The 19,621-nt window shown below is 54.7% G+C and overlaps 1 protein-coding gene across 1 annotated transcript; it reads left to right on the top strand.

Moving 5' to 3' along the window:
* The first annotated feature begins 4,208 nt into the window (after window positions 1-4,208).
* On the top strand, window positions 4,209-19,079 carry LOC122380106. Its single transcript, XM_043362923.1, has 9 exons — window positions 4,209-4,313; window positions 11,021-11,140; window positions 12,156-12,951; window positions 13,370-13,462; window positions 14,689-14,890; window positions 15,190-15,366; window positions 15,534-15,607; window positions 16,076-16,201; window positions 17,021-19,079. Exons 3-9 carry the CDS (start codon window positions 12,168-12,170, stop codon window positions 17,131-17,133), a joined length of 1,569 nt encoding a protein of 522 aa, XP_043218858.1. The 5' UTR covers window positions 4,209-4,313; window positions 11,021-11,140; window positions 12,156-12,167; the 3' UTR covers window positions 17,134-19,079.
* Window positions 19,080-19,621: the final 542 nt, after the last annotated feature.

Raw genomic sequence — 19,621 nt, 5'->3', positions numbered from 1 at the left:
GGTGGATCACGTGCCGACGCGGCCCCTCGGCCGGTGTGGTGAGCTGTTTGACACGACGGAACAACACTGCACGACTCTGGATTACCTGTGTGCCCCGACGGAGCGGCCGTACCGGACTCTGGATTACTGCGTGGACGGCCGGCGACCCAAGGTAAGCGAGCCGGCACTCGGCAGCTGCTGGAACTCTGCTGCCTGACCTTACCGCTGCTGTGACCAGCTGCCTGACCTTACGGCTGCCGGGATCAGCTGGCCGACCTTACAGGTGCTGGAATCAGCTGCTTGACCTTACAGACGCTGGGACTAGCCATCCGACCCTATTTTTCGGCCAGTAAATACCCTCCAACGATCGTCAGCCCATTTTCCTTTCCCTCTCTCCTTGTTTTATTAGATAGCTATTGATGATTCATGAAGCATAAGATAAACTTGTGTATGCATTCAGCAGATGGATGTGTCTTCCCGGCCTGTTAGTCGTCTATCTTCCGTAGCAGCTGGATGACCTATTTGCTGTAACAACCATGCATGTGACGTTCATCTGCAAGCTTGTGTCACCCCGGATATGCTGCAGGGCAGGGTGTGTGCCTCCTGCCCCGTGAGCGTGACCTCGATTTACCGACCGCCCCTGTCTGCAATATCAGCCGTCGGACCGATAGGCGCGGTGACAGCTGGGCTTCTCTTTCTAGTTCGCAGTGGGCCGGGCCGGTTAGCCGGCTTAGTGGATTGTGTGGCTCCTGACAAAGGCCTCGGTTTATTGCGTTTGTTTGCAGAGCTCGTTGTAGCACCGCGCTAACTGGTTACGAGCTGGCAGCTAGTCCGTCTTTTTTTCCGGTGACTGATGACTAAACTGAGCCCCCGGGGGCCGTGTTAGTGTGACGGACCGGTAATCTGGGTCCCGGTGACTGATACTAAACTGAGCCCCCGGGGGCCGTGTTAGTGTGACGGACCGGTAATCTGGGTCCCATCCCAGCCACTCTCTGGTCTAATGACGGCTGCACTGCATCCGGAACTCATTGACTGGTACCGTCGTCGATATCACTGCATACGACCTCTGCCTGGGTTCGGCCTCGGTCTCAGGGTGGGAAGGCCGCAGGGAGGCGGTTCCTGCACGCCGGTGCTTGTTTGTTTACACTGCTCCCGGCACGTGACAGGGCCTGGACGGCGGGGAGGGGACGCCCCTCGGGGGTCCGGGGGTTAGGGTTGCCACGGAGAAGGACCGTGGCCGCAGCGTGCCTCGCCCTGCCGTGCATGACGCCGTGAGACTGGAGTCGCGTCTGCTTGAGGTCGCTGTGACAGCCCGTTACACACTGCGCTGAAATGTAAACACGGGACGCACGTGACCGACTCCCCCTGCTCCCCTCGGAGGGAGGGGGGGGGGGGCGTCTGTCCGGCGCCAGATACCGGACAGAGGCGGATGGCACGGAACGGCCGACCTCTGACCCCGGCGCCTGCTCCGGCGGCACTGCAGACCCACCGCAGCGGAGCCTGGTCCCAGTGACCCACCACAGTGGAGCCTGGTCCCAGCGACCCACCACAAAGGAGACCGTCCCGATCTCCTGTGGCTCGCCACGGTGGAGTCCCGTCCGATCCGGTCCGAACACCTCCGATCTACCAGCGGCCTACCGTGGTGGAGCTCCGTACGATGGGGAGCTGGGCCGGCCGCTGGCTCGGAGGTCGACGTCGAGTCTGGTCCGTCTCCGTCCCTTGGGGAGACTGGCCGGCCTGCGGCTCACAGCGGGCCAAAGTCGAGTCTGACCCGCCCATCTCCGTCTCTTGGGGATACTGACCGGCCTGCGGCTCACAGCGGGCCAAAGTCTAGCGTCGGGCCGCCGCTATCGGTCGACCACCACCTGGCGCGGGTCCAGTGGACCGACCGCGGTCCGCTGTGGTGTGCATGTCGGTCCATTTGGTCCTCCTGGCTATCCGCCGTGATATTCCTGGCTATCCGCCGTGATATGATATCCGTTATGCCGACCGAGCTCGATCGCCAGCGCCGCCTAATATTGGTTTCATCGGTGTCAGTGTGGGTTTCACGGCTGACATTTCAGGGACATTGGTGTGACAGGAATGCCGGAGCGATGAAACTAAATGCCACTGACCTGGCCCCACTGTGGCTGTCAAAATCAACTTCAGGCCGACTGAAGTTTAGCCACTCCCTGATAAGTTGACCGCGGAATCGTCTCATTTGCAATCGCCTGCATCCTTGGCAAATGGCCAAACCTGTCCAACTGTTATTGAGGCCTGGAAGAGACCTAGCGAAGTCCACAGATACAGCTTATGCTTCCTATCCATGGAATAGTTTGAGCGTGCGCGTATAGTGTATTACCCATTTTGATATAAATCATTGTCACCGTTTGTGGTGCCTATTGGCACATTTCGGTGGTTCCCGCTTATCCTACCTGTAGCGTGTGATGGGGTACTGCTAAATGGCCATTGCCTGTGTGTCGGATGAATCCAGTGAGCGGGGCTGAGCCGCGGCAAAGCTCCCCTGCCTGCCCCGCCCCTTTCCACTGTTTCATCAAACGGTGCAGTGGCTGGCGAGGACGGGACTGATCTCATAGGCACGCCCCGCGATGCATCCCTAGGTCTGACCATCTGGTCACGCTGTATGAGAGGGTCAGGGACCACAGAGGGCGTGGACGCCTCTGCGGTTCAGTCTCCCAACCTGCCCTCCCTCCAGCTGACAGCTCCCCTCTGCGGCTGTGCTGCGGTGCCTCTCCGTTGTACCGGAGATAGTAAATAGCGTGAGGACTTCCCGAAGAGATGTTCTGTAAATGTCGGGGATACCCCGCATTGGCTGGACGAGCGGTGGCATTTTTAATACCACAGCGCCCCAACAACGCCCATTTAGGGGTGTATATTGTGCAATATCGGTTTCCTCACAAAGGGACAGAACGCCTGGTGTCATCTTTGTCGTATTTACATTGGAAGCATCGCGAGTGATCCAAGGGGTCAATACTAGTGATGTCAATTTCAGAAAACGTATGTCCAAAGTCCGTCCAATGTCCAATGCTTACGTCGACTGTCCGTCCAAAAATGTCCAAGCCAGCCATTTGTCCAAAGATGTCCGACACCTACGCAATAGTTTACACTCAACACTGTTATTTAATTTGCTTTTCATGTTCCGTTACCAGCTCAAAAGTTTCATTATATTGAAAGCTGGGCTTTCTAATAGCCAATCAATGTTAAACACGATTACTTTTTAAAAATGTTGAGGTGTAGCGAGCGATTGTCCAAAGTTGTCCAAAGCCTGCTGCCATTGTCCAACCGAATTCCGAACTGGACATTGGACAAAATCGGAATTCCGAAGATTCAAGTTCCGATTGACACCACTAGTCAATACGTCACAAGCCCTCCAAAAGGCTGTGAGAGCATCCCTAAAGGTAGAAAAAGTAGGACCTAAGACGTATGCTGGTTTGTCTAAACCCCACATTATGCAGTTTCGTATACTTATTGCATTTGCAAAGTAGCGCATCAGTATGAAATCGTAATATCAATATGTTAATTCACATTATACCTGATGTAAGTGAAGGTAATTCAACAATAGCGAAATCCTTCCAATCATGCAGCGTAGTCCCATAACTTTGTTCTGTACTTTTCCACACGGCCTTACTGCCGCTCTGTACCGACTGTTCTCTGAGCCTCGCCCACGCTCTTATCTCGCCGGCCTGTTCCGTTTCGTAATAAGGCTAATATGTTCTGTGGAGACCCTCATTAAAACATCTTGTATATCAACTGACGATTCGTCACCGCGATTCCCGTAAGACGATACCGCCTCACCTCCGGGTCTCTCTGCGCTCCTCGGCTGGATTGCACACAAACATACAGCCCCCACCCATACAGTCATACGTGACGCACCCGCGGGCTTGGTCTCCGAATCGTTCCGCTCTTCTGCAAGTCAGGGTCGTGACGTAGCCCGCGGTTGCGCAACGCGGCGGAGCGGCCGTTCTCGGAATTTCTGCAGCGCAGTGCTAGCGGGAAGGGTACTCCGCCGGCCGGTGCCTGGTTGGAAAACTCCCACCCGGCCGGCCGGCTGGCGGCCCTCCGGTGCCGGTCGGGGCCTGGCCGCCGCTCCGCTGCCGCAGCCCGGCCGGCCGGCCGCTGCCGCAGCTCGCCGGCTGACGTCAGCTCAGCTCGGCGGACGTCAGCTGGGTGAGTCACGTGGCGCCGGCCGCCGCTCGGCTGACCTTGGACGCCAGCTCGGTTTGTTTTGGTGGTGCGGCCGGCCGGAGCAGCGCGCCGGCGCCGGCGCCGGCGGCCGCGGCCGCCTCTGCAGCGGGCATTGTCCTCTGACCTGGGCCGGCCTGTGCTGCAACTCGGTAAGGTCCCGCTGCTGCCCCGTCCGGCGCTGTGTAACGGGCCGTGTGTGTGTGCGACGTGCGTGCTGCGTGGCCCATCGCGCGCTGTCGTGGCCCGGATTGGTGCTGCAGAGTGCTGCGCCTCAGCGAGCAGCTCCGCTGTTCGTGTTATATAATTTCTGCACTACTTGACTGTGTGTCGCAACCGTAGCCACTTTGCATTGCCTGAGTGATTGTCAGTTTAAATGCCTGGGAGGTAATTTCATGCCTTATCGTAAGTAAGATGTCCTGTCCTTGGTTTCCGGTGCTGCGCGTATATATTCTTTGTGAGGCTGATCTGCTGCAGACTGTCGGCTGTCGCAGTGTGCTGCCGCTATTGGATGGTGAGATTATCTGATGCGAGGCCAGGCTCTATGTAGAAGTTGGTATTTACAGCTGTAGAGCGGCGCTGGCAGAGCCATCTGCTGGCCGCCGCGAGATGCTGGGACGACCTTCACCGCTGCACTGTGGGGTTTTTATCGATCCTAGCACGAATTTATTTATATCGCATCCTCCGCTACCTTAACTAATTTTATTTCACCTTCAAATGGTTAGGCTTAGGGTGTATGATCCCTGACAACATGGTTGGCTCTCCTGCTTGACCCCATCCCTCCCCCGCCCCCTCCCACGGACTTAGCACTGAAGCGTTTTCGGCTAGCAATGCATCGTGGGCGTGGAAGCGTTAAAAAAGTAGAACGAAACTACAATCGTTTTAGAAGTAGATATTTGTTCATGTCTAGCCCAATCACCAAAAGGCATTTCGGGCTTAACCTTTGCACTTTGTTAGTCCTTGCACTTAAAGGGGGAGGGGGTCGCACAGACTTCTGTCCTCGACTTTTCGCATACTAACTCAAGCAAAACGTGGCGGATCACGACGAAACTTTCTATACATTCGATTTGATCAATGTTACTCACACACTTAAAATTTCATGACCTTGACCTTAAAAAAATTTGACCTGTGACCTGTTTCACCAGACCATGTCAGGCTGGTATCGATTTGGCGCTTATCAGCGCACATTATCGGCGCGTTTTCAGTCTTGCTGTGGTTGTTAACTCTCCAAGGCATGAAATGCTGTTTGTTCTTTGCATTTTAAGGTGACGTTAAGGTCAAATCAAGGTCATTTACCTTAGATGACCTTAGTTGACTTTTTCAAGTTATACGATTTTTTTAGATAAGTGCTTGGAGCTTATTTCGAACTTAACACCCATTTGAAGATTTAAGTAGTTTTGGTGCCTAACGGAACATGCTATACGAAGCCGTCAAAGGTAATCGACGCCTACCTTCTATGGATAGCCGGCAAGACACCTACTGGTCGGGCCTGACCTGACCCGGCCTAGCATGAAAACATCATCCTTGATCAAAACTAGCTTGAAATTCGTGATTAGCACCCCAAAAACCTCCAACCTCACTTTACAAAGTTACAGCATTTTTCGATTTACCTATATCAAAGCTCTGTTCTGAAGTTCAATAAGGTGAACATTGGCGGCGATAGCCAATAAAATGGACGCAGCGTTGCAAGGGTGTTGTTGTTTTGTTCAAAAAGAACATTTGGCGAAAGAAAAATAATGTCAACATGGTATCACCCCTTTCCTCCCTCCTCCCAACTCCTATACTGACCGGAAACCCCCAGGCGGTGTGCTGCGGTCGGGTAACCCGCCGCGGCGCGGCCCGGCGCGGCGTAAGAAACCACGCGGCACCGTCTGCTTTGACGTCTCATAGTGACTGGTTTAGGCAAATTTCGGCAAAAAATGAGAGCTGCCCCCGATGCAGAAATTATTGGAGAACATTTTGATATACATTTCCACGCGTAACACCGCGTATCAAACTTTGTAAGGCAATAGTTCGCTTGTCAACTCTCTGAACCAAGAAGCATTTTAACATCTTAAGCTTTTCGGTCAAAAATTATACATTTGGATGAATTTTGGAAATTTTCGTGCATACCATCATCTTTCTTATAAGTCAAAGATAATGAAAACATGTCGCAACTATAACCTGCTGTTCAGGGAAACGAGTGAGAGGGCGTTTTATTGTAGTGTGCTTTTTCGCTGTATGCAGGTAGCACGACGCTGGTCAGGACGAAGCTACACTTTGAGAGGTTTTTTGAGGCATAAACAATCATTTTACAGACGATTTAAGGTGTGATTCGGATGCGCTGGACAATTCTACGTGGAATGAATAACAAAAAAGTGGAAATCGAAATACTTTAACTTGCCACTTAATGCGTGCTAGGATGGCCTAAGTCCCCACGGTGCGCTGTATGATCACTCACCACCCAGCCGGCCGCTACCCCCCACCCGGCGAGCTGCCGCAGCTTGCAGCCCGGCACGGTGAGCTGCTGTCACAGCTCGCGGCCCGACTATGGTGAGCTGCCAGTTCGCAGCGAGCTGTGAGCCGCCCCAACTCGCAGGCCGGTACGGTGAGCTGCCTCAGCTCGCAGCTCAGTACGGTGAGCTGCCGCAGCTCGCAGCGGGCTGTGAGCGGCCCCGCTGTCCCAGCTCGCTGCCCCGGTGCGGTGAGCTGCCGCAGCTCGCAGCGCTCTGTGAGCCGCAGTGTTCTCGTGCAGCGGCACGGTGCAGACCAGAAGCTCGCCGGGCCGGGCGGTGGAACAAAGACCGCTTCCCAGTGTTCCCCCTCCCCTCCTCCCGGGGGTGGGCCGTGTTTTGCCGGGACGACCTTTTTGCCGCGGCCGTTGACAGCGCGACCAACCAAGGTCAGAAGAGGCCGCCGGCACGGCACGCGGCACTTGGCACCCGGCCATTTGAGTGCGCCTCTTACGTAATTGGATCGTGCCGGGATGTGTCGTTGCGATAGCTACCACTCACGGGCGCTTCCCGGTGACTCTGGAAGCCGCCGCCTCCTTCCGGTACCTACTCAGGTCATGTGACAGAGGTCAGGTCAGATGAAGGTCACTCTGGAGCATCCGAACAGAACCTCGTTCGTGCCGCGTCCGGTGGCCCGTAGGTATGTGGCCTTTATTCCGTGGTAGGGGCCCCTACATACCGCTTCAGACCGGTTCTCCACCCTGCATCGAACCGTCTCGGCGCTCGGCGAGGAGTCGGCTGATCGAGATTCAGCCAAGAGGAAAGTAGTTGGCCGCAACTGCTGACGTCAGTCGCGATCAGAAGTGGGTCGTTTCACCTGAACACAACTCGGAATCACGAGACTCGTCGCTGACACTCGCGGAATGCCGTGATTTTCCCGGAACTGGCGATCTGAAAACCAGAAAAGGCCTTCCTTTCATCAGATATCCAGCGTGGCGGTCGGGCGGTCGGCGTGTCCCAGTGGCGAGCGGTGACGGTGTCCTTGGCCGTGGAGCGGGCACGTGCGGCGGCCGTGGCTGTCCGACCGGCCGGCCGGCCGGCTGCGGCCGCCCACCGCCGACCGTTCGGGAAAGGGGGCGGGGCGCGCTACTGCGCCGTATCGCCGCCCAGCCCGGGATTCCCCGGATGATCCGTGACGTCAGCAGTGACGTCATTCGGCCCCATTCAGCAAATTCGGGTTGGCTGATGACGCACTTCTGTACGACAAGCGCTCGGTGGAGGGGGGGGGGGGGCACAGCGGATATGGTGAGTGACCGTGGATCGGTCGGGCCGCACGGGAGCCCCGGCCCAACCGGCGCGGCGGGGGGCCGCCGGAGTGGGTGGCTGGTGGCGCAACCAGGGCGGCCAGGTCACCCCGAGGTCACTGGTCGAGCACTGCCGGTCGGAGGTGCCAACTTTCAGCCTTGTTTTGAAATCGTCTATTTTGGCGAGTTGATAAGTAATTGAAGCTTCGTGGAGGACAATGAATTTTAGCAAGTTATTGTGACAATTGTCCGGGAAGCGATGCTCCGGAATCCCGCACTCTATTTTCCATGCGAACTTCATTGCATTAAGGCATGTCACAATATCGAAATACCTATGCATTATGACCTGAGAGACCTAAACTGTCGTCTGCACTTGCAGGGTCTAACCCAATTGGAAGCCTCTGTTGAGAGCGGCCTCCGATCCTAGCGATGATGACCCGATGTATCGATCGATTACTGGTAATTGGTGGCCAGGGTCAATCGATCGGTGGCCAGAGTGAGGCGAGGAATCCTAGTTCCTACCCATCACCACTCGTGCTCTTCTGCCGGCCTAAGGTCACCCTGCCCGCGGCTGCTCCCTACCTTCCACCCTGTTCCTTCATTGCCGACCTGAGCTTCTTGAAAACCACCCTATCCCTTCCCCACAGGCCTGAGGCCACCCTGTCCGCTCCCTACCTTCCACCCTGTTCGCTTCCTGCAGATCTGAGGCCTTTTTTTCTCCCTCTCTGCCGACCATTGTGCTTTCTTGTCTTCCTGAAAGTCAATCTATCCCTTCCCCATAGGCCTGAGGCCACCCTGCCCCTCCCTGCCTGCCACCCTACCTCTCGAACGGGCCTCACTCACGGCAGGGGTGGCGCTGCGCGAGGTCCACCGTTATGACCCGGTGTCACGCTCGTGCCATCAAAGGCGGCAAGGGTCGATAGAGCTAAGGAATATGCCTCACTTCTGAAATACGGCACGATGAGGACTTGACATGCGGGTGTGTTAAAGTGATGACTTATGCTTGACATATGCATGAGTGAAGGATATAAGCGGTTAATGTTATAGAAAATTAAACAACGACGGTCGTTCGATGCTCGAACACTTTCCCTATCGAACGTCGTCACCTATGTGTGACACACATTGTGTGTACTATGTATTAAGAATGTAGCTAGCTAAGGTATCACCGTGTTATGACTGCTTGCTGGATTATTACCGCGTTCCAACTTCTGAGGAAACATCAGGAATCGTTCACTTCAATTCGCTTGACGCTGGTCAGTGGCGATTCTCAGAATCGTCTCTGACGCATATGAGCGCATTAATCTTCCAGGAGCATAATAAAATCAGCGTTCATGGCGCCGTTCGTAGTACAACAGGAGGAGCCGGTTGGGCATGTGACGTCACCTGGTCCGCCCACGTGATGTCGTCGCGTGTGTGTCCAAACTGAGTGTGACGTCAGTGAGGCAAACATCCGCTATCCGCGGGTTTCCCGATGGGTCTCCGAACCTCCACGGTCCACGGCCGGTCCTAAAGGGGAGGGAGTGGGGAGTGATTACCATAAAACTCACCTATAGGATACATTCTATTGGTGCAGTCGAAGGTCAGAATGACCGATTGTTGTTACATTCGTTTGTTCGTTGGAGTCCAAGGGCGCTCCGATTGCAGTAGCCGTTTCGTACTTTTATCCTAAATAACTGTGCGGATGGTTTCCAACAATGCTTTCCTAACTACATAAATCCATCTATAATACACGTTCCTTCTTTCCGACAGTCGTGATTAGTTGTGCAGGTCTCTGCCAAGCGCAGCTTAATCACTGGTCACTGATGCGTCTTGCCTTTTGATATTCGCGATGGTTGGTGAATGGATTTGCACATCGGTCAGCAATTAGGCGGACATTGCACTTAAAAATGTCCTAGCCTTACTGACCTTCACTTTGTGACATAGAGTTTGGACGTTTGATTTCTTGGTGCGAACCAAACAGCGCGAACTGGCTTTTTGCTCAATCGAAGTCCATTCATTCACTGTTCTGCAGAAGCGCGATCTCCAACGCCATCGCTTATATTGTTTGAATCGTATCGAGCATTGTTTTTTTACTCCATTGAAAGTCCGTCCGCTTACTTTGTTGCAAAACTGCGATTTGCAGGCCGCTGTATTTCCGGTAGTTAGCAGGCTACAGTGAGCCCCACTGTACCCTGGTTTCAATGATAAGGAGCCCGCTAACCAGTTATTTCCGGACTCGGGACTGAGGGTCGGCCGAAGGCAAAAGGGTGGAACGTTTACGCTGGCTCACTCCGCGACTTCGTGACAGTCATCCATGCTGGCACAGGACCAAGTGCTTGCAATGCATGTTATATTAAAAAGCAGCTTTTCACCTACAACAGAAAGGGGACTAAAACAAATCGTGCTCGGCAGCTCATTTTGTTAGGCATTCGACGCCCTCGCGCCCCGATTATCATTATCTCGACGCTTTTCGGCCGGCTCATTTTGCCGTGGCTCGCCGGCTGGCGAGTGATGTGCAGCGCTCGCCGCGGTGAGCGATGATGAGGCGCCGCCGGCTCGGTGACAGCTCCCCATCTCTCGCGGCCGCTGGGTCTCTGTGCCGGCTGCCAGAGCGACCCGCGCTGACGTCACTCAGGTCGGCTCGGTGCCAGCCGGCCGTGGGACGCTGCCCGGAGCGGCGGAGAAGGCTCGCCCGGCGGGTACACATGCACCCGATCTCACAGTGTACGGGCGGGGTGCAGCCGCCCTCGGCGCTCCCGTGCCGGCGCCCCGCTGGACCGTGCCCGGGAGGACACAGCTGCCTCGGAAGGTCGTTGTCACTAGCCTGGTCGCCGGTCGCCCCACAGGCCAGGTTCTCGGAGCAGTGCGCGCTTATGTTTCTCCGAAGAAAAAGGCCGCTTGGGGTTGTTCTTTCGGCCCGAACCTAAGCTGGCGTAGTCCCGAGCTGTTGTTTTAGCCTAGTTTGCTGCCATTACCCAGCATCAAAGTGTGGCATGGATGAGCCGCGGGACAACTGTCTGTGTTTGTTATAGCGGCACACTCCCGGCGCCACACGGGGCCGCGCTGTTACAATGTCTGTATACCGTGTGCCGCGGGACGCGGGTGTGTCCAAATCGGCGTCTGACACTCTGACTGCCCCCACAGGCGGTCGCTCTAACCAGCACGCTGGAGTTCGACACTCCGAGTCGCCGGCTGGCGTGGGCCTCGGCTCCGGCCCCCGGCGACCACCCGACGTCCGGCTCCTTGCCGCTCACCGGCTCACTGGTGAGTTATGACAGCCTCACCGAGCTCACTGGTGAGTTAGCACAGTCTCACCGGCTCGCTGGTGAGTTACCACAGCCTCACCGGCTCGCTGGTGAGTTACTACAGTCTCCCCGACTCACTGGTGAGTTCCCAGTGCCTCACCGGCTCGCTGGTGAGTTACAGAGCTTCATAGCTCACTGGTGAGTTCCCAGTGCCTCACCGGCTCGCTGGTGAGTTGTTAGAGCTCCACCGACTCAATGGTGAGTTGATAGAGCTCAGCCGACTCACTGTTGAGTTGTCGCCGGGAGTCAGTAAGCTCCACCGGCTCACTGGCTAGTTCTGGAAGCTTCACCTACCTCCGGTGAGTCGTCAGATCATTGTTCTGCCCACCTTACGTAATACTTCCAAAGTCGTGTACCAAAGTTACTGTTTCTGCTAGAGAAGTTCTCATATTATTTCGCATCTGTGCGCACTTCTTTTTGTAAGTGTAGTTGCTTAGATAAGCCAATAGAGTTTCACCGTCTCACTAATGAGATGTCCCTCTCATCAAGGAGTTTCATCAGCTCACTAGTTGAATTGCACGTTGAATCTGTAATGCTTATACGAAGGCGAAGACTGGAACTACACAAATGATCAAATGCAGTTTCCACTCTTCGATGAGAAAGCGGATATGTTACTAGCCTGGGGCGCATTAGAATCATATTGGCTTGTTCTCTGCATATCTTACGTAATACTTGTAAAACTCGCGTTCTAAATTTACTGTTCCTGTCTTTGAAGTTCGCCCAGGTATTTCGCAGCAGAACTTGCTTTCATTTATAAATTCAATTACTTGCTCAGCCATTCCATCATCTGCATGGCGTTGCCCAACCATTTCATCAGATATAAAGTTCGCTCACGTTTCACTGCATTTCATTGATTCATGCTGCTGCTATCTAGTCAGGTGTGCGATACATGTATGTGTGTGTATGTGCATATGTGCATGTATGTGTATGTGCATGCATACGTGTCGTCTGATTACTGTTCTGCTGCTCCGCAGATAAATCGAGCGATGGGTGTGGGCATGGCGCAGAGCGGCGCGTTCAGTTCGCGACAGGGGGACGGCGGCCTGGAGAAGGGTGACGAGCCCTTCACGTCCGACGACCCGCAGAGCTACACGGTGGGCGTGCCGATCCCGGGCCGGCCGCAGTGGCCCTACTGCCGGCCCGAGTTCACCGAGCGGCGCCCCGATCGGCCGGCCGTGGAGCTCGGCTCGTCGGCCGGCGCCGCCTCCTCCTACCAGCCGTCCCACGGCGAGTTCGCCTCCAGCCCCAGCCCGGGCAGCTGGCACGTGGGCAGCCACGAGCCAGAGCTGGCACGCAACCTGCAGCACTTCCAGATCGACGACGACATTTTCGAGGGCGTGGAGGTGAGCGAGCTGCTGCCCGGGCCGACGCTGACCGAGCTCAACGCCGGCGACGACCTACACGAGCTGGAGCTGGAGCCGATGGGGGGCCAGTCGACGGCGCCGCCGCCGCCCGCCGTCAAGACGGAGGCGCCCGACTGGTCGTTCAAGTGCGACTGGTCGCCGGCCGGCGGCTGCGAGTGGTCGGCGGGCGGCGCGGCGTCGCCGGCCAGCAGGTTCGACCCGCTGCTGCCGAGCTACCCGGGCGGCCGGCGCGGCACGCTGCAGGCCCTGCTGACGGCCGGCGGCGGCTCGGCGCCCATCGCCGGCGGTCCCTGCGGCCTCTCGAGCCGCCTCAGCAGCTCGGTGCCCTGTGGCGACGTGCCGGTGCCGACGCCGACCGGGTTCGGCCGACGCGAGGAGATTCGCGGATCGGGGTCGTCTCTATCAGGTGAGTCACGAGCCGAGCGACCATAGCGCGGTTAGTATAATCCCTGGGGGCGTAAACACTGTATGCGGCCAGATCCTGGTCTCTGGTGAAGCAGTTCAACGAAATGACAGGCCCTGTAGCGTTAACACACCTGTTTGGCACGCTATTTTAATCAGACGATAGGACGTGATTCTACGCGATTCTACTATTTGCATTGTGATGTCAGCATGTTTTGGCTTCCCTTACCCTGAAAGACTACCAATTCTGCCTATTCGCTGTATGTCTTCCTGCGTAAGAACATGGCCTAACATGTCGAGGCTACAGTCCGTCAAAAGTGAAATACGTGTAATTGTATCGAATTGAGCGTTGTCGCCGTTCTATCGGCTCATGACCCGTGTATACGCGCCATTGACCCCGTACCGGTGCCATCCAATGGCAGGTGGCATTCTCAGTCCTGGCTCGTACGGGTCGTACGGAGATGACGGCGCCGACTCTCACGACGATCACGACTCGGACAGCGATAGTGACGCAGGTGAGACAATGCACGGCGCGGCGGACACGGTGCAGTGGTGGCGCGGGACAGGAATGAAACAGCTGCAAAACGGCAACTATTAAAATAGTTGAGAGTATTCTGGGGATATGAAGGAGTGTCCCAAAGCCTACAAATTCGATTTGGATATGTGAGACGGGCGGTAACGAGGCTGATAAGTATCTAATCTGTGACGATTGGCGGAAGGGTGGAAAGATAAAAACAAAGCTGATCTGTGTAAGAGTTTCACCTATCGACACCGGGCCATCTGACTGTTCCGGAGTGCTCCGCCCGGTTCGTTCTCCGGCGCCGGGCTAACTGCGAACTTGCCCCATTCGCCGTCGGCGCCGGCCGCCGCGCCGCCGTGATTGCTCGGCGCTTTATTTAGCCCGCGGCCTGGTCGAGCTACTTCAATCCATGCCATCCGGTCCGGATTTAACCCGGCCTGGTGGCGAGTTTTACAGAGGGAGGCGCAGTGGTGGCGGTTCTTCTGAGCCGCTGGCCATTGAACACACAGCTCAAAAGAGCGGCGGAAATGATAGCGATTTTCCTGGCATGCCAGGTATTCAAGGCATGCCATGGGTGATAGGATATCACTCAGAGAAGGCTCCTCTGGGCCTGGTCAATGGAAGCATAAAATAGCAACCTTAGATTATTTCCCGGTAAATGAATCGTCACCTGTGTCTGACTCGGAAGGCAGTCATCGTCCAGCTTTAGTGTTGGCAGCCCTTCAAAACTAGGCACGTAAACCTCTGGGATCCCGTCTTCTCGGTGTCAGCGACCGCAACTATGCCAGAGCTGTTCACAGTTGGATGTTCGCTGAATTCACAGCCAGTCGGAACGCTGGTGCCTTTCTCTGAACTGGGTGTTATTGGCGGAGTAGCTCAGGCTGACATCCTGAATAGGTCGTTCACATATCTAAACAGACAGCGTTATAAACGTTTGGTAGCCATCGCAGGGCTTCGTCAAAGGTTTGCGCTGTTGAAGCCAGACCAGCCAGATTGGTAGCATTGGCCAAGGTGAGGTCGCATAACTGGAAGACATTTCAGCTCAATGAATAAGGTGAACTCGTCAAAGTAGCTCCCTTCCCAACTGTATCATTGTCAGCTCGACTGGGGACCATCCTTTACTTTCTGTTGTGTTCTTTCCTTTAACCTTTTCGAGAACAGCAGTGAGCTAAAATCACCTACCAGTGTGACGCCGCCCCCCCCCCCCCCCCCCGTCGACAGGCTCCAACATCGGCGACGACGAGAGTCTGAGCTCTTCGCTGAGCCGCCGGGACCGCTACTTCTGGCAGTATAACGTGCAGGCCAAGGGGCCCAAGGGCGCCCGGCTACAGCTGTCACCCGACATGGCCGACCCGTACCACGTGCGACAGGCGGTCGACCCCGTCTTCTCCAGCAACTTCCACATCGAGGGCATCAAACACAGGTACGACATCAATGATCAAACACAGGCGCGGCGTCAGACACAGGTACGGCGTCAGACACAGCCGTATTGTCGTACTGTTTTGCGAGATCGGGAGGGCTAGAGCCTGACCATTGAGTAATGGAGGGAAGGACGTAATGTTGATTCGGGTGGGTACAACGTGGGCTGGTGACTGGTCAGTCGCTGGTGGACTAAATGGCGCACAAAGCACATTTCAACCTGTCATATCTGTCGTGAGACTGTTATTGTTTAATGTCGGCATTAGACGGCCTGATATCTAACTGAGCACCGCGTACCGACAGTGGTAAGGCGAGGCGGGGAGACGGTAACGACCTGACGCCCAGTCCGCGCAAACTGCTGCTGATTCGCGGGGACCTGGAGAAGCTGAACCGCCTCATCACCGACATGACGCCCATCTCGGAGCTGCCATTCAGCGCGCGGCCCACCTCCCGCAAGGAGAAAAACAAACTGGCCTCCAGGTAAGCTTTGAACGGCACTTCCGTGGATTTAGTGGGCAATGTGCAATGTTCTTTTTTGAGTCTCCACTCGATGATGTTTTTCCCCTTGGAAGGCTTTTGTCGTCGTGATCGCATCCGGATTACTTTTTGTTCTCTGTTTGATAGTGTTTTGTAATTTGCTGTTGCAGAGTTTGTCGACTGAAGAAGAAGGCGCAGCACGAAGCCAACAAAATTCAACTATCCGGCCTCAATGAAGAGCATAGTAAGTAACGACCAATTACGCAGTGTACAGCTTAATTTGTTTTAGCATAGCTTGTACAACTGTACTTGTACACAACTGTACTTGTCGGAAAAATATTGACCCGCTGAATGAACTTTCCTTGCTTCGCACTGGCGGTTGACTTCAACGATGGTATTGCTAGTCACCGTGGGTATTGCGTCAGGGATGACGACACCTTTTGTGCAGGTAGTACTTTGGGCTGACCCCTGACAGCCAATAATAGACGTAAATTAAGTTTCCACCCTCTGTGTCTCCAGTCCCTCAGAGTCTCTCTCACCTTATCGATTGTTCTACCTTTGCCTCGGTAGTTCCATCTACATCTCGATCTTCCGTCTCTTTTCTCTCAGCTCCCGATATTTTTCCGTCATCGACCGAATTGGACAGGCCGTCCACAGTTGAATGTATTGTTTTTCAGTCTATCTGACACTACTGTGTTCTGTCTGTGTTCAGGGCGTCTAAGTAACGCTCTGAGGGAGGTCGGCCACCTCCTTCGAGCCAGAGTTCTGCCAGGGGTGTCCCAAGTTCGACCCGAGGACGCCAGCCACATGATTGACAAAGTCTGCAGACAAGCATCCAGTGAGTGTAGAATCCCTAGACGACCAATTGCAAGCTCTTGGCACAACTTTGTTGACATCCAAATGGGAAAAGTATCACGTGTCACTTTCTCTTTATAAACTAACAACAAGATTATATATGTTGTTGAGCTGGGACGGAGTCATTTGGTAAAAGATTGTTCAAACACCAGCTTTAAGTTTTTATTGGGAGCTTTCGGAAGCGTTACAGCTTCCTTCGTCAGCCTTGGATAGAATTCTTAAAAAGACAGATAAACACGTAAGTACAAAACAATTCAAAAATCAAAAAAACATTTGAAAAACCAAATCAAAAATAAAAAAAAACATTTGAAAAACCATTCGTTTTTTTTTTAATTGTTTTGTACTTACGTGTACATCTGTCAGTTTTTAAGAATTCTATCCAAGGCTGACGAAGGAAGCTGTAACGCTTCCGAAAGCTCCCAATAAAACTTAGAGCTGGTGTTTGAACAATCTTTTACCAAACTAACAACAAATAGTGATTATATGCAGATCAACACGTGCTTCTAAGTCATTCACTCTGTTCCGATAATTGAGAGTTTTCCATTTCGTTATGTTTCGGTTAAAGCTTATACATTAAATGTGTGCGACTCAGACAGACTTCCTTAAAAACAGGTGACGTTAATGTACCAAATTGGTGTACTAGCTTTTGAACAATCACTTGATGACAGGCTGGATCTAGAGGAAGGCTCCCCTCATTGTCTAGGAGTTGCGACTCTGTGTAGAGGGCACCACTGTCGGTCGACCAGTGCGGCGCCCGGCGCGGTCGCTGTCGCTGTCGCTGACGTTCCCGTCCCTCCGACAGAGGTCAGCGTGGCCGGAGACCTGCAGGAGTACGTCAAACACGTGCTGATCAGCTACGAGACAGGCCGCTCCATCAGTACCGACTCGTTCCCCCCGCACGCCGAGCCCGGCTAAGGGCGCCCAGTCGGGCCGGCACCGAGTCACGGCTCGGAGTCCGCGACTCGCGACTCGGGCGCGCTGTCTGTCACGGCCGGAGGCACGACGGTGGCGGGTCGGGGGCGCGGCGGCTCCCCAATCGTTTACCCACAGTGTGCTTACCTGTGATGTGTCGCGGGCGAGGGTCCGCGCGGCGGCGGCAGTCGCGCTGCCGGCGATGGTCATTAGCGTAACGCTGTCGTCAATTGTACTGTTGTAAACTGTCTGTGAACGTCGTACTACGGACTTCTTGTTGCAGCCAATATCATGTGCTTTGTGTTTCCATCTTAGATCATCACGTATCCCATTTGCGTTTTTAGTTCGTTGTGCGGTGGGTGTTTGTTTTTAGAGGTGAGAGAGAGTACGTACCGCAGCCACGCGGAAGAAAGGAGACTTGTTGTTTCCGTTTTAGTCCGGCACCTGCGTCTCCAATGTGTTCATGTCGGAGTTTCCCGATCATTCAGTGGCTCTTCCCCGCCCGACGTCGCTTGCTGGTGTCTATTTAAGACTGTGTTGTTACTTGTGGTGTCTGCTCGCTGTCAGATAGCCGTGGACCCCCTCCCTCGTTTTATCGGTGCCGCTGCCCTCGCGTGTGGCAAGCTGCCAACTGTGATCGCAAACGGGCTGAAGGTTGTTTACCCTGGCGACCGTTTACTGTACTAAGAGTTCTGTCGCCGCCACTAGATGTAGCGATGATTATCTCAGCGGATTTGGACAGCCATTCTGTTCGGTAGGTTTCTTTGTATTTCAGTTTTCATTTAGCTCGTCGTGAGCAATGTACTTGAACATTGAACTTAAAAAATAGTGAAGATGCATGCGACTTTAGGCGAGTACATTCGATATGTTCGGATATATTCTTACGTTAGTCGTTAAGCTGTCTGGTCCGCGGCGCCGTAAGCAGCTTGAGAGCGACGAGTAATGAGGCGATACGCTGTTGCACTGTGATGGGGAATATCTTTGCGGGTGCGCGCCGGAGCGCTGCTGACCCGCCGCGCTCTCCGCTGACTCCGGAGGCGTGCAGATGGTGCGCGTCTCTGCGGGGCCGGGCTGTGGAGCCACACTGACCGTTGTCTCGGCCCGCGGTGCGCGCTGCTCGGGACGGGCTGCGGAGCGGGAGATCGGGCCTACACTGCGCCGAGTGGGGAGCGATCTGACCTGGGCCGGACCGCCCTGGCTGTTACCGGAGCAGTCCGGCTGTGTCCGGAACGTTCCGACTGTGTCCGGGGCAAGCCGGATTTGCCCGGAGAGATCCGGCTATGCCAGAGGCGCTGGTCATGGTCGTGTTTCCCCAGGACCACAGTTACATCAGGGCCATGTTAATAACGTTGGACTGTGGAGCGTCTCTGGTCGAGGCGGACTTGTGTGATGCAGATGTGAACCGATTCAACGAAAGCATGTTTCATAATTGAGCGATTTTTATGCATGCAACTCATAACAGCAAGGAAGTACCTGATTCACGAATCTGTCGGACCAACTCCGATACATTTTGTGAATGTCTACTTCTTGATCATTGTTTTTGTTGCATGTGTTTTAAACTCAGCAGTTATGGAATAAGTATTGTTGTCTGTTCGTTCACGTCTGCCACTATCTCGTCGTCGTCGTGGAGACGGTCAGCGGTCATCCTTCGGACCAGAGGTCATCACTACCGTGACCGGCGCGGTCAGCGGCCACTGGTCGGCCCAGGACGGTCGGCGTATGCCACGGGTACGGTCAGCGGTCACTGGCCAGCCCAGCACGGTCAGCGGCCACTTGTCAGCCCAGGACGGACGCCACGGGTATGGTCAGCGGCAGAGGCCGGTTGTGAGGTGCATTGCGAACGCCGTGTGTGCTGTTGTATACGGACGTGTTACGGTTGTTGCCACTGAGCGGCCAGGTGGACGCACGCCGCACATATATCTATATTCTGTATACACGATTGGAACAAACCGGCGTTTGGCGGAGATGGGGTCGGTGGGTGGGTGGAAAGGGGAGGGTGTCGACCCGAGGGGTACACCGGGCTTCCTGTCACCGTGGAGTTTCACTAAATCGAACCAGTAGGCAGCCACAGTTCTAAAACAGTGTTGGACCGCTCGGGGTCATGTTTGATACCACGTTCAGCATGCCGGACCTGTTTTGCCAAGTTAACTTGGACGATGACTGAGCCGGGGCTTCCTCAACACCAAATGTCACCGCCTTATCTGATTGGCGGGGTAAGGCTGACAGGACATTTACCGAAACAAATGTCCGCTTTGATACCAGAGGGCAGCGCGGTTTTTCAACGTCAGCGACCATTGGAACCGCGGCTGACATTGTAGTGCCGCTGATTCTGTCCAAATAAAACAATGACAGTCGCCGCTGCACTGTAGCCGGGAGAAAGATGAGTACAAGGACGAGATTAGTGACAAGGTCGTCTTAGCCTATCGTTACCCAAGCAGCATAGGATCTCATATGATAAGTCACAAAGGATAGGAATAGGATCTCGCTTCTA

Source organism: Amphibalanus amphitrite, unplaced genomic scaffold (assembly GCF_019059575.1).
Source record: "Amphibalanus amphitrite isolate SeventyFive unplaced genomic scaffold, NRLGWU_Aamphi_draft 000091F_arrow, whole genome shotgun sequence".
NCBI classification, from domain to species: domain Eukaryota; kingdom Metazoa; phylum Arthropoda; class Thecostraca; order Balanomorpha; family Balanidae; genus Amphibalanus; species Amphibalanus amphitrite.
This window is presented reverse-complemented; position numbering and strand designations above follow the sequence as displayed.

Coding starts and splice junctions, on each gene's coding strand:
- LOC122380106 (XM_043362923.1), top strand. CDS start 12,168: ATGGGTGTGGGCATGGCGCAGAGCGGCGCGTTCAGTTCGCGACAGGGG. Junction 13,463..14,688: donor GGACAGCGATAGTGACGCAG/GTGAGACAATGC, acceptor CCCCGTCGACAG/GCTCCAACATCGGCGACGAC. Junction 15,367..15,533: donor AAAAACAAACTGGCCTCCAG/GTAAGCTTTGAA, acceptor TTGCTGTTGCAG/AGTTTGTCGACTGAAGAAGA.